The 14,531-nt window shown below is 42.4% G+C and overlaps 1 protein-coding gene across 1 annotated transcript in view; it reads right to left on the minus strand.

The window, feature by feature from the left end:
* Positions 1 to 1,879: 1,879 nt before the first annotated feature.
* The window catches only part of fbln1 (fibulin 1), a 35,750-nt gene continuing 23,098 nt past the window's right edge, over positions 1,880 to 14,531 (minus strand). The window contains exons 16-17 of the mRNA XM_035156462.2: positions 12,982 to 13,122; positions 1,880 to 2,473 (exon numbers count right to left, since the gene is read on the minus strand). Of these exons, the coding sequence (XP_035012353.1) occupies positions 2,334 to 2,473; positions 12,982 to 13,122 (281 nt within the window). The 3' untranslated portion in view covers positions 1,880 to 2,333. The remainder of the gene's footprint in view (positions 2,474 to 12,981; positions 13,123 to 14,531) is intronic.

A 14,531-nucleotide genomic window follows, 5' to 3' on the forward strand; every position in this document is an offset into this window, starting at 1 on the left:
CTGAAGAGGATATCCCCCATCAGCAGAGCCTTAAAATCCATCAACTCCGATGACTTGAGAACCTCATGTTTGCGTCTCCTCCTCTATTGTCTTTGAAGCATTTGGGAGGCTCTGGTCGGGTCCGGCCACATTGATGATTACACAGTTACTGACATGTGTTCAGTTTGCTCTCTGTCTGACGTCTTCCCTTGTTTGATGGAGAGAGGAGTTCTGGTTCACTGATAAGCATAATTAGGAATGTGGTTGTTGGTACTGGTCTCTAACTACTGCTACTCCCTTGTAACATCCCCCTCTTCCCTCCAGGTCATTCCACCAAAGAGGTTTTCTGGAGAGCCTACCAACCTCATCTTCCAGTCACACTAAAAGACAATGTATAAAACACAAACTGAACATGTTAATATGCATGTAAGAGTAGCTGAGTAGCTTAACAGTACATCCCTACTCAGGGCAATTGGAGGACAGGCTATTCATTTGCATCTTTACTGCTTCTGGACAGATATCAATGAGTGCAAAACTCAACAGAATATTCCAAATGTTGCTATGGAAACAGGTTTCTCGGATCACCAAGAACAAAGTGGTGAACTAGCCTAGACAGTTCTATTTGCATGCCTCTGTTTGTTCGCTAATATTGACACTTTGGAATGGTCGTACTGACGCTTCCTGTCATACGTCAAGTAAAATGACTGAACTACTCATGTGGTGAAAGAACATCTCACATGTTTGCCTTTTAAAGGGCAATTTTAGGTTAGCTACAACATTTAACTCCACTGTTCCCTCTATAAGTAGTTTACGCTGTCGTGAGCAGCAAACTACTTCTGTAATTTTTTATATCTATCTATGATTGTTAGCACAAAGAAGTATACAATGGATATGACATTATCTTCTTCTTTGTGTACATTTTTGAGGGCACTAGAAAGTGTATGGAACTTACACATGGACACAGTTGCTCCTTGCCAAGTGAACTACACGGCAAACAGGGTGATTCCAGACACTGGGGCCCTGGACTCTGAAATTTAGGAACTACAAACAGTATATACCCATATGTGCAATGCAAATAGACATAGAGTCATTAGGTATTCACTACTTTTTGTGAAATAGATTCCTATACCCATTTTCAGAAGAAAAACTTTGATTATACCGTCACAAAATGGACCGGGGCCAAGCATGAACAAGTACAACTAGAGGCCATCGTGAATAGGATCTTACCAGAAGCAATGCCCGGCAGTCTGTTTACGTTCTGACAACATTAATGACCGGTAGTGTGATCCCATTGCAAGATGGTCTATAGATTTACCTTAATGGGAATGATAGGAAGGGGGATACAGTGATCAATGAGCTGAAAAGAATTTGGACTAGGTGAAGTAAAGTGTGTGGGGGTTGATGGCCCCTTCCCTACTTCAAACCACCCTACTTTCAGCGCCCTATCTTTGAACTCTGCCTTCATTTTGATCTCAACCAGACAAGTGTTAAGATTAACACTTTCGACACTTTGTTAATTAAACACGTGAACTGCCGCCAAAGTAACAGGAACTAGTTCCCACTACAGGAGGTGTCTCCAGGACCATGGAGACATAGACACACACAAAGATGTCGCAAAAACTTAATTTTAACCAAACTACAATGATTTTCTAAACCTTACCAAGTAGTTTCTGTAATAAATCCTTAGCAAACTGTGACTGGTCCACAGTGCGTGTTATTGGTTATCGTGCCGTTGAAGGTCTGGTATACCTGTCGCTGGTATGCTCATACACTCTACAGGTCAGAATATTGTTTCCATGAAGAAGACGATGTAGTTGCCATGATATAACACATATAAACAGATGTTTAAATTGAGCAGTTGTCTTTAAATGTTATTGGCAAGAAATCCAAAAACCAATGCTGTAACTAAAATAGTGTTTATTCCATAGAAAAAAATACCTCATCCAATGAATACAGTAAGAAAGTAAAAGTGACTGTTACAACTGTAATGTCATCAAAAGAACATCATCATCATCATATCCTTGAACAACCTCTCTAAATGCATGCACTTTCCATTCAAAACAGTTCTGATTGTCTCATTTCTTACAATGTCTTTTTTAATGACATAGTTTTTCCATATTTAGCTCCATTTTGCCAGATGCAACACCGGCATGCGCTTCAGGCTGAGCTTGTCATCAAAGCAACCGAAGTGGTGCTCTCACCGGCAGAAGCAACCTTTCATCTCAGAAACTGTCAAAAGTGATCAAACACAACATTAAAGCCTCAACACTGATCTGTGCATTGATATATTACAAAACCAATGTTTTACAGTGTTGACAGTGGATGTCCTAATGCATGTGGTGAAGTCACGTCTCTCAGAACCAGAACTCGGAGACAAAGACGTGGACGTTGATGATGTTCTGGCCGGAGTCGCCCTGGGTCGTCAGGTTGCGCATGGACAGTTTCAGCACTGTGGCCAGTGGACCAATCAGAGGTTTCACTTGGCGAACAACACCTGAATGAGACAAGGGAGAACAGTGACATTAGAATGATGCCAACAATAAACTGTCTGTGTTGCTGTGTCATGGCAAGTTAAACCAATATAATATATATGACATATATCAATACATATAAATACATATATATATCCATACCTGTAATGTATTGGTTAAACAATTAGTATTTATGATAATTAACAAGATAAACTTTAGAATGGTTTCAAATCTGTATTTTGGTTAAAGTCTCTTTTCCTCTCACTTTACACTGGTGGTATCAAGCCATGCAGATAGTTTTGGTTTTATGTGCTGAGGTTTTGTCAGAAATTTAGCTTCAACCCCAATACAACTGAGGCCAATGGAATTTTGTTTGCGGTGTTCTGCACATTGAAAAATTACATTTGTCATTCGGCAAATGACGCAAAGTATCTTTTCAAAAACAATGTGCTGATCACAGGCTGTCTAGACCGGTCTTCATCTGCAGTCGTCCCTCTCGAGTTTGACAGTTCTGTCAATTTTATAGGGAGTTGAGCTTTATTCAGTACAGCTGTCTACATTTCTTCAGTAGAAAGTAGTTCCAGTCAATACTAAGTCTAATACTAACAATCTCTTATGGGAATGATTGTGGCAAAAGAAAGTTCAATATCCCAATGGAGGCTGGGAATTCAAAGGCCATGAACATTAAGATAAAACAAGGTTGTATCTCTAACTCAGTGGGACCCAAACCATGGATCGGGACACCTTGGGGGTCCTAAAACAACAGGGGGTCATGTGAGGATTTCGAGAAATTTAATACAATTTGAGAAACAATTAGAAATAGCATATTTTAGCCAAGAAAAAAAATTGTAATTAGTTATTATTTTTTGCAAAATACCTGAAATCAATGTTCTAAGTCGGCTATAACCACCTCCAGGGATAATGGAAGTCACGAGTCACTCTGGCATCAATATTTTGGGGGTCGGTGGATGAAAAGTTTGGGAATCCCCGCCCAAACTAATTGTTCATTTTGCAACATACTAATGAAGTTTCCATTGAAAGGTGCCATGGTATCAACTGGTACATTTTGATCAATCAACTGTGATGTTGACAAGCTAAACAAAACGAATGTCTGGACAATCCGTGGATTTTATTCCTCCCTCACACCTTCCACCTTTTTTTTGTGAACAAAAGACCCACTCTGTCAAGGTGAAAGAGACAGGAGACTAAACACACTGAAACAGAGCATTACTGAATGCCAATGGAATCCACTGGGTGCTCTTTTTAAGTGAACATGCGATTACAGGGGGAAAAATGCCAGTGTTTATGCAGGCTGTCAGCGGGCCTTTTCTCTGCAGAGGACTGGTGACATTTCAGCTCTGGCCTGTTTGAACACACATCGACAGATGCAGTTAGGCAGCACCGCACTGTCCTATATCAAACCTCGGAGCATTCTCTTATTCGTGACAGACTCCGTAAAGTGTTCAAATGTTTAATATGACACAAGTTAATTCAACAAGGATCATAATACCGACACATCAATGCCTCAATCAGTCTGAGAGATGAGGCTCCTTGCTGCGGTACTTGTGATGAAATAATAAAACCCATTCAGTCATTGTTCACCACAGGGAAAAGGATGATCCATTAAGTGCCATCCACCGCATCCACGGGGACGCTGGCATTATACGATGGCAGATTCCCCCACCCACTCACTCTCCTCCTTCTCTTCCTCCCCCTTTCTTCCCGTCCTGAGGGGGCTTGGTGTTTGTGGCACCATCACTGTGGCCCACAAGGGTAAATGAGTCCCATGTGTTTGATGGAGGGAAGCAGTCACAGTCACGCGATACAGCCATGGAGGCATTTCTCCAGGATTCCATCTTTGACTCTGGGAGGGGCTAGCTATACATGAGCTTGAACTTCTTACTCTCTCTCTCTCTGTCACTTTATTTTGCTCTCTCTACCTTCCCTGACTCAAATCTGTGGGTACACAACAGATTCCAGAAGATTCTGGCGATAAGCGCTGGGAGGAGTGTGGAATGGGGCCCACTTCTACCAGGGTTGCCCCCTTGTTTCCCCTTGGTGTTTTGGGACTCTGTTGCATAGTGACGCTAGACGGAAGCGAGCAGGACTGAGATTTTTATTGTTTCCAAAAGCAGCAGTGTCAGAAAGAGCTAACCTTTGCTTAAACCGAACAACACCCGCAAGATAAAGAAAATAACTGACATGGAAAAAGAGAATTTTGAGCATTGCCCAGTCAAATTGAGTTCAGAGGGTTCAGGATTTGTGTGTGCACTCAACTCAAATAAAATCAGTCAAAAAGCTCCTGTGCTGGGCTGAGCCAGCACACAATGAAGATGAGTCAGAGATCATTATGAGCACTATATGGACCACCGCAAAGACGGATGGATTTTAATGTACATTAAGCCTTTTATTTGTAGTGTACAGCAAGTCTGTATTCAGGTCAACTGAGGGTAGGCTAAGAAAGAAAGCTAAACAGTCATACCACATGAATAAGTAGCAACAACACAGACACAGTGCAGCTAAACTGAAATTTTATTGAAGACATCTAAATAGTGCAATATGTGGAATGTGTCTGAGTCTCGTTTGTGTTTTTTTAGATTTGTTTGTGGTCTAATTAGCACATGTGGAGGGCACAAGTGTGTTTTTAAGAACAAGAATTCAGTTTTATGCCTTGTCCACACTTATGCAGATATTTTGCAAAACAAACTTTTTCCTCATCGCTCAAGTATCTTGTCCACACGCAAACAGCGTATTAAGTCGCTGACACAGATATTTTTACAATTGCCTTACAAAGTGTAGAATTAAATAACTCTGGTCTCATGTGTACATGTAAAACTGAGTTTTGGGGAAATGATGATGTCACTGGTTACTTTGCATGTGCCTCCATTGTATAATGGGCATGCACCAGAAACAACAACAATGACTATTAAACGATTTCTCTACGTTTGGTTAGCACCGTTTTGCAGCTAACTTTAGCATTACTTGGACCACAGCGTTCTTGGTTCTTGATAGAACTAGACTTTATCGCCACCTACTGGCCCTGCATGCTTGTTTGAGCGTTTGTAGTCATTGTTATGTTCTCTATATGCTTTTTAATGGAAATCATGTTTTGTGAGTCTTTTACAAACAGATGCGAAAATACCAGTTCTAAAAAGGATCTGCTATAGTGTAGACAAGGCGTTTGTGTCCAATAGCTCCTCCAAATGCCCAAACCTTCCTTGAACTTGTATAATGATGATGATGTGAAACTTGCAGTAGAGTTTTCTTTAACTTAAACTCTTAACTTTGAAATTGGACATGATAACAAACCAAGAATAAAGATATCGTGACCTGTCAGATGTATCATGTTTTCTGAATTGATTGCGGCTTTTTAAATACACCTAATTTGTCAAAATGTGTTTTATTCAACGCCTTTGTTTAGCTCATTTTGTTCCACAGCCTTGAGCGCAAAAAAAAAGAGTAATTATGTTATTACAATGTGGGCTCTTCTGCCAGATTCTGCACAAAACAGCTTGATGCTAAAGTCCGTGTATGTGACCTCCTGGAAGCCTCGGTGAAATCCTAACATAATGACTGTGTTTTCCGTAAGCTCCCCATCAAAAGCGCAGCGGTATCCTCAATGAGGGGAAAGCATCAACCAACAGCTGGGCCTCAACATACCCACGGTGAACCTGAGGTGAAACCACAACCGCATACTCATCTTTAACATTTCATCGTGGCTGTAAGGCACAAAGCCAACAGCCACATAACAGGTTGACTTTCATTGGTTACCGTACCACCTGAGCTCTATATAAATAAACACATCCGCAGCCGGCAATGTGCCCCGGGACTGAGCTGCAAGGTCATGTCATGTGAGGCCTGAAGTAAGGTTTTCAGTTACTCTCCATCTCAATTCGGTATCTGCCACAGGGTGCAAAGGTGGCCCCAATGGTTTCCAACAGCCACCATCAAACAAACAGCTGTGTAATCTGTCCGCTCTCCAAAGCATTCTGCCACACCATAAAGTAGCCCCTAAAGTAGAAAAAAAGCCTTAAATAAATGCATACTACTAGTAGAGACACTGCCACAAAACAAAGTGCAGCAGATGCCAGGAGGCATTTGTCATCCCTCATGGCCACGAGGGCTGCAGTATTGAAGGGTTACATGTAAACAGTACAATTTCTGGGTTTTCTGGTTTCTACAACTCAGCGAGGAAGTGTATGACAAAATCCAAAATGAACGGGTTTAACACCAGAGACAAATGAAAAGTATGCATTGGCCTCACCACAGTATTGTATAATGACACGCTGGTTGTGGCGCTATGCATGCTCACTGCAGTGAAACCACTGGAGAGCATCCAGGTGGTGTACAAAGTTCCAGTATGCAAAGAGGGCACTGGAGGGCATTCGTCATTACGACTGTAACTGCAATGTGTTTTGTATCTGACCATATCGCTGTTGTACAGCTTAGCGCTGCTGGAATAAAAACTTGAAACAGCAGTGAGTGGTTTTTTTTACTGCCTGAAACTTTTTCTCTCAACAAAATCCATAAAACCTGGAAGAGATGCCAAATACATTTCTAGCTAGATCACTTGCTACCCAATTAGCAAAGCAACCAGTGTCAGTCTTGATAACCCGTCAACATGGCTGAGATGTAATCCTTTCGAATTGTCAACATAACCATCTGCACAAAGAGTGTCCCCCGGGGAACAGATCCTGCGTCTACGGCCAGGCCACTGGTACTCGGACAGTCAGCAGGTCAGGTTGTCCAAACATACCACTGACCAGTCCAAAGAGGGGCTGGACCCGTGCACATGAAACTCTGCTCTGAAAGGCCGGCACACGTGGCTTGATATTTCAAGGTCAATTAACAGTGAGTCATAGTTAGAGATCTCTCAAATGGCTCATGGGTCATTGTTGGAAAGTGACACTCACTGGGTAGTGACATCACTGAAAAGTAGCCGTAAGGAATCGGTTTGTTCTTTTCTTGGACTCTCTGTTCTAGCAGTTGCGGGCCAGAGCAGCTGAGATGACATAACATGCGCCATTATCTTTACCACAACCTTTGCACTATATTACAAGTGACATTTCAAAGCTAAGGACCATAACTAAGGAGCAGAAAATAGACTTGTCACTGTGGACTAAATGGGAACGATGTGAGACCAGAAACTACTTCATTTTCGTTTTAAATCACGATTTGATGTCATATTCTCCAAACTCTACAGCCTCTTGATTCACTTTTAATATAACATTTTAATCTATTATGGCATGTCACTGCTTGAACATGGATTTATTTTTAAATACTTTTTTTCTTATTTAGCATGGTATTATATAGGATAATAGCTCATCAAATAAGGGAGGAAAGTGCATGTGATTAATTATAAAGACATTTTTATTGCAGGTAATTCTATATGTGTACACCCCAGTGTCATTTTGACTGTGTACGTAGTCTGTATCAGCATCTCTTCATCAGTGCATCGATGGTGGAGGACAACCAGAGAGAAGCGCTGAGTGTTTGACGGTGGTGTTGTTGGGTGGGGAAGACCCTGTTTTGATTAAGCGTACTAAACTCTGGCGGGACAGACAAGGATTCCTTGTGGTGCTTGGCTCTGATGGGCCTGCTGCTTCTGTCATGTAATGATTCATCCCAATGACAACCGCTCAAACTCGACGAGCCAGATATCTGCTTATCTCCACGGCTGTCCTCGTCTCCTCAGCAGCACAGCCACAAGTTCCACTGGCTCTGAAGTAGAGTCATGTCTCACACAGTAGGCTCACATTCCACCAGCCACTGTGGACGGCGGCACTGACGACCATGACTACCTACATAGAGACAAACTGTTTACTTCCTCTTCTATTCATTCATAGTGTCTGTCTCATTCGCCGCCAGCCCAGTGCCAATTGCAGCACAGCAGATATGTATTCTCTGCACTATAAACCGCAAATGTATACTTTCACCTGCATCAAAAAATGAATGGAATTTAGCTCTGGCGTCCTAAAGTTACAGCTTTTCCGAGAGGTTGATGATTTATGAGGGGGAGACTCTGTATTATCTGTTGCTGCCCAGTAAGATAAACATAAATACTACATTGAAAAAGCAGTTTTCACTGCTAAAAAGAAATGGCAGCACTGATTAATGGTACAGAAAATCCTTCCACATGACACACATGATAATTACTCATGAAGAGGAGTCATTTGGACAGATTCAACAGATGACTAAACATGTCCTGACTGTTTGATTCCACATCTGGTTACTTACTGTGTTGTGCATTCCATTTACGCAATTTCTTTGGTCAGCCAGCCGGCTAAGCAAAGTGAAAACACAACTAATAGTTGATTTAAGTTAACTTTGTATTCTTCTGGGTGAACAGGAAGAAATGGGATTTATGGTCCTGCTCAGTGAACTGATATTCATAGTTAAAAAAAATGGGGGAGTATAAATCAGTATTTCTGGGATTATCATCCACAACTATCTCTGCCTTCCCCATAGAGGACTAATGTTTTCAGCTGTTTGTTATCATCATCATTATCTTCACATTTTCATTTGTGTTTATCTGTCTGTGTCTCAGCAAGATTACTTAAAAACTACTCAACCAATTTCCATTTAATTTCTTGGAGGGATGCGGAATGACTCAAGGAAGGATCCATTAAAGTTTTGGAGCAGATCCGAATAAATGGGTGTATCCAGGAAGGATTTTTCACTTTCTTTAGCATGGCACGAAAGGTTGCTGGCCTTGAGAGAGATATGCGCTCTCCTAGCACCCTTTCAGTTGGTGTATTTGTTATGCTTTCACGATACTTAGTGAAGGAGTGGAGCCTGGGCCTGGGAAGAACCCATTAAATGTTGGTGTGGATGAAGATTAAGGGCCAGAACCAAGAATTCTTCTTAACTACTTTATATAATAAATGTATGATTTAGGTTGTCTGACCACTTGTTTTTTTCTTTTACATTCTATATACAGTCTGTAATTCTACTATAAGAACTAGACAATCATGAGTTCGGCCTTGGTGGAGGTGTGCGCTATCCACACTGCTACATTTTTTGTCAAATGCATCACTGTTGCTACCTTCACGCCTGCCATCCACACTACTCCAGAGTTTTTTAAAGCCTGTAACTGAGATATTTGAAATCGGTGATGTGCTGAAAACAGACACATTTGGAAAAGAGTCATCCACATTGGCTCCCTGGTTGGTTCTTATCAGTCATGACTGGACCACCAGTAGAGAATACAAAATGTGGGAACCGCAACTCTCTCAGTGGAGAATGGAGGTCTGAGGTGCCAGCAAGGTTATGGAAAGTCAGATAACCACTCTAGGCTGCTCTGGGCATCTGCTGGACAGTTGAAGACCAACAGTAAAAAAATGTGTGCTGGATTTTGATTTCTGCTGAGTCACACAGATGTCAGGGTCGGAATTTGATGTCAACCGCATGGATTCATGGACCCAACCTGCCTTGTGTCAACAGGCTTCTGCTGCTGGTGGTGCTATAGTGTGGGGGACACACTATACAGTCCGTCTCAAGCTGGTTTCATGAACATGACAATGAGTTCATTGTGCTTCACTGGCCTCCCCATTTACCACAATAAGACCTTTGGGATGTGGTTGACTGAGATATTTTCAGCATGAATGTGCCGCTGACAAATCTGGAGAAATTATGTGATTCAGTCATGTCAACGTGGTCCAGAATCTCAAATGTGATGTTTCAAACATAATGTGGAATCAATGCCACAAGGAACTAAGACTGTGCTCAGTGTATGTGTATGTACAACATGGGTTAGCTGTAGGAAATCCCCCGAACTCATCCCATGCTTCCAGCAGAGACAACAAATGCAGTGTTTTCAAAGGGAGGACTCATCTAACCACCTGCTGACGACCAAAATCAATCATCTCATGATCAACCCTATTCAAACAACCTGTCCAGCATCAAAAGTGGAAGACAACATCAGCATGAGTAACACATGCCGTCACTGTCTGTTTCCAAATATGATATGTCACAAATATTGGTTTAGTTGTAAGGACTATATAAATCACTTTGGTGGATCTGCTGTGTTTCTATATACATGAAAGAATTTGGTGTGGTCACCGCTACATTACTGTGGTCGTTGTGGGAATTTGAACACTTCTGATTGGTTTCTGATTATTTTAAGTGCTGAGGGTCGGTTGTGTTTGCACAGATGCATAAGGCTGTCAGGGTTGTCATCCAGATATGACAGTGCTGGGAAAGCCAATGATGGATGACCAGGAACTGGGAAAGAGCGGTGCGGCTCCTGTTTGGTATGTTGTGTGTGTGCATGCACACGTCTATGCATACAGTGCATGCGTGTGTGTGCAGCCGTCTGGTTTTAAAATAGTGAGCAAGTGAGCAGAACGGAAAAGAGCATCAGCCAATCAAATCTTTTAAGAATCACTTTTTTCAGGTTAGCAGTGGATTCTGAGGATTCCTAACTGCCTCCTCTGTCCCTTTGAAAAACACAAAAAGTGGCCAAAAATAATGGCCAAAGTTAGTTTGAGTTCACGCACTTGTTCATTAGTGGAGCCTCAATGTCTGCTACTCTTCACATCCCACCAAGCTGTAATACCACTGTTGGAGACACTGGAGATACTGGAAACTAAGCTTCCTTAAGTGACACGTCAGCGAGCCTCACACAATGGTTATGCAACAGCAGCGTCTGTAGGCCAAAGCACCAGCAGCACAACCCACTAAATAAAACCAAAGAGGGCCTTCATAGCACAATGGACGCCATACTTCACAGCGAGCACTCGCTGACCGAAGGCTCCAGTGCACAGGGCCTCAGTTTGGATATGCAATGGGCAACTGGTGCTAACATGCAAGAGCTGCATCCAATAAGCATCCACTGGGTTTGGGAGAGAAGTGGCTCCTCACAAACAGGCCTTTCATGTGGTCGTCAGTTTAAGTGCTCTAATGCTCGGCGAGACACTGAGGCCTAGCGTGGGGAAATGGAACAATACATTTAACCACATGAAGCAAAGCACCCAGGATTACTTCTGCACATATTTTCTCTCTCTCTCTCTTTCCTCTTTCATTGAATCACAGTGTCTCATTTTTGTCTTATTTCTCTCTCTGATTGTATTCTCTCTTCTTTCCTTGCACACACACACACACGCACACACATACATACATACTTGCCCCTGCAAATGAGCACTGCTGTAAACAAGGAATTTCTCTTAAATCCTCTTCACACACTCTCACACAGACACACACACACAGTAGACATTATACTTTTTGCAAAATAAGGCTTATCACTCAAAATTACACCATTGCACATTCCAACAAAAACATACTATTATAAGACAGTACAATATAATTATAGCTGCTTTCACAGGGAATTATGTGAAGTATTGCTGGTAATGAACATTTTCCTCCGATGTCTTTGTGAGAATTTGGTTGAATTTGATAAGCGCACATCTGTTTCTGCACAAGTGTACAACAGAGGAACACTTGCTTACACCCACAGCCCAGCCTGAACCAGTGACAGTCACACACTCCTCCGCCTCATTCTCCCTCTTTCATTCTGCAAAGACAGATGTGCATACTGACAGGCCATCGAAGACAGATGTGCATACTGACAGCCCATCCCTTCATCTAGAAGTAAAAGACGCTGATCCTCCCCTGCCACCCCGCCTGCATCTTAGCACACAACCAAAACAAAATCACCTAGACGGGCCCAACGATACGTCATCCTCAGGCTCACAACACCCTCATTCTCCCAGGGTCAAGGCTCAGTTCATCTCTCCCACAGGCGTTCAGCGGGCCTGGGTCACCACCAGACTAAAGGATGGGAATGGCGGCTACCCAAACATGTGTTGTTGTTACACACCACTAGAGATGGTATCTGCCGCTCCTACTTGAACTAGTTCAGGGCTCTTTTTGAATGCTGGCGGTAACAGGTAGTTATGATGAACTGCTTGTCAACTACAATCACTCATGTGTGTGTGCATGTATATACACACGTATGGATTTATTCACCCTATTCCTGTACATTCAGACCGCCATAAGTCATTGTGGAAAGTAATGATCTGCTTGGGATAAGCATAGTCGTGGATAAGTGAATTAAATGGTACTTTGTTTAACCACAAGACTGTGAAAACTCATGCCAAATATTTGGTGAGACAGAAACAGGCCTTCGTCTGTCTCACAGAGCCACTGAGAGGACAAATCTCCAAAGACACAGACAGCAAGAGCCCCCATAAGGATGATGACAGCTATATCATGCCACCACACTGCAGAAGACCAGAACGGACCGTGTCAGATGTACTTATGTCAGAGGGTCCAGACATTCCTTGTGGAAGATTTTTGTCCCTTCTCAGCGTGCACATGTGAGTTTGATTTGTGAAAAAATGAGTATATATATTTCAAAATGAGAAATGAGGTCAGAGAAACCACCAACTTTGTCAAAAAGAAATGCAATTTCCAGTCACTGAGGCTGTCGGCTGGTACAGGCTGCATGTTAAAGCTTCTGTTGTCAAATGTTGGTTGGGTTGGTTGGTTCAGACTTCACAACACGCAAAGTGAAGAAACACATTGTACTCACCCACATACAGTCCATTCTCTACCCGCTTGACGATGTCGAAGGCGTTCTCCACGTTGCCCTCCAGGATGTCAAACTTGACATCGTAACTGCCTAAGTGATAGGACCCGTAAGCCGGCACCGTGGTTCTCAGGAAAACAATCTCTGTTGGAAGATAACAATTAGACACAAAAAGCTTTTGGAGCCTAAAACCCTCATAATCACACAGGGATTGCACCGCCAAATGTGTGCCAATTCCTCTTTCTCCTTTCCAAGAAGAAGACAATAAAACGAGAGACGGAAAGGTCTGTGTTTATTGTACACTGAGAGGGTCACAGGAAGGTTGAGGCTTTTCAATACTGTTGCTCAGCTGAAGGGCCTGAAGAGTCCTTTGCACCCCAACTCAGAACTTATGAGAAATGACAAGATCTTAACTGCCTGTGACAGTGAGCATGAGTGTGTCTGAAACGCGCTCCGCATGCCGGCCAATAGATGCTTGTCAGCTGTCACTGTCTGTGACTGATTACCGCGGTAACTCATGCAGTGTCCAACCAGCGTGGCACTTAATCTCTGGTGTGGGCTACCCAAGTATCTACACACTGCATGGAGAATATCAGGGAATAGTTCATTTGGGGATCAGAGGTGGTCACATGGTTTCTGACAACTGCAGGAAAACGCATTTGATGGTAGTTTAGAGATTAAAGGAGATATAGTAAAGCTAATGGTAAAAAGATAAAGGCTGAGGACCACAGTGACACTAAAAGACCACAAGTTATCAAACTGTCTTCAAATGCATTGTTTCCAAAGATTTAATAGAGTCTTCTGTCACAAAAGCCACAGATATTGGGTTTTGTGGGTTAGTGAAAATGTAGACAGATATACAGAAGAATTGTTAGGGGAGCTTTATGATCAGTAAAATTTTAAGTATTATTTCTAAGCAATAGTTCAACGATTTGGTCAATAGATTTTTTTTTGCTTCCTTGTCAATGGTTAGATAAGATTGATACAGTTCTCATAAGGCAGATTTCAAGCAAAGCTATAGCCACTTGCCTTTCCTTAGCATAGCAACTGCAAGCAGGTGGAAACAGACTAGCTTAGCCTGGCGCTGTCCAAAAGTAAAATCTGCCTTTATCTTTCGTGAATTTAGCTTGAATGAACAGGTTTAGTAGTGTGCTTCAGAGGAACTGGTAGGTGTTTGCAGTTTAAATGGCCAGGTTTTCTCTTTCCTCCTGGTTCCACTTTTTATGCAAAGCTAAGCTATCTCACTGCTAATCTCTATAAACAGATTTTGCATATTCACATGTGTGGCAGTGGACCTTGCCACGGGGCTCTCCCACACACAGCCAGAGAAGGAAATGTTGCCTTTACTCATCTTTATTCAAATTCAAAACATAAATTCAAACTACAAACTTCTGAGCTTTCCAGCTCCTTAGCTCGGCGAGTGTCCGGGAGTCTCTCCAGTGTCTCTGACTTCCAGTGTCTCTGAGTTCCTCCTTGAGGCAGTGCAGACGCTGCCTTTTAAGCACGAGGACCAATCAGCTAACAGCTCTCACCTGCGCTGATTGATCCTCTGT

The sequence above is a fragment of the Hippoglossus stenolepis genome, chromosome 5 (genome assembly GCF_022539355.2).
Source record: "Hippoglossus stenolepis isolate QCI-W04-F060 chromosome 5, HSTE1.2, whole genome shotgun sequence".
Taxonomy (NCBI): Eukaryota; Metazoa; Chordata; class Actinopteri; order Pleuronectiformes; family Pleuronectidae; genus Hippoglossus; species Hippoglossus stenolepis.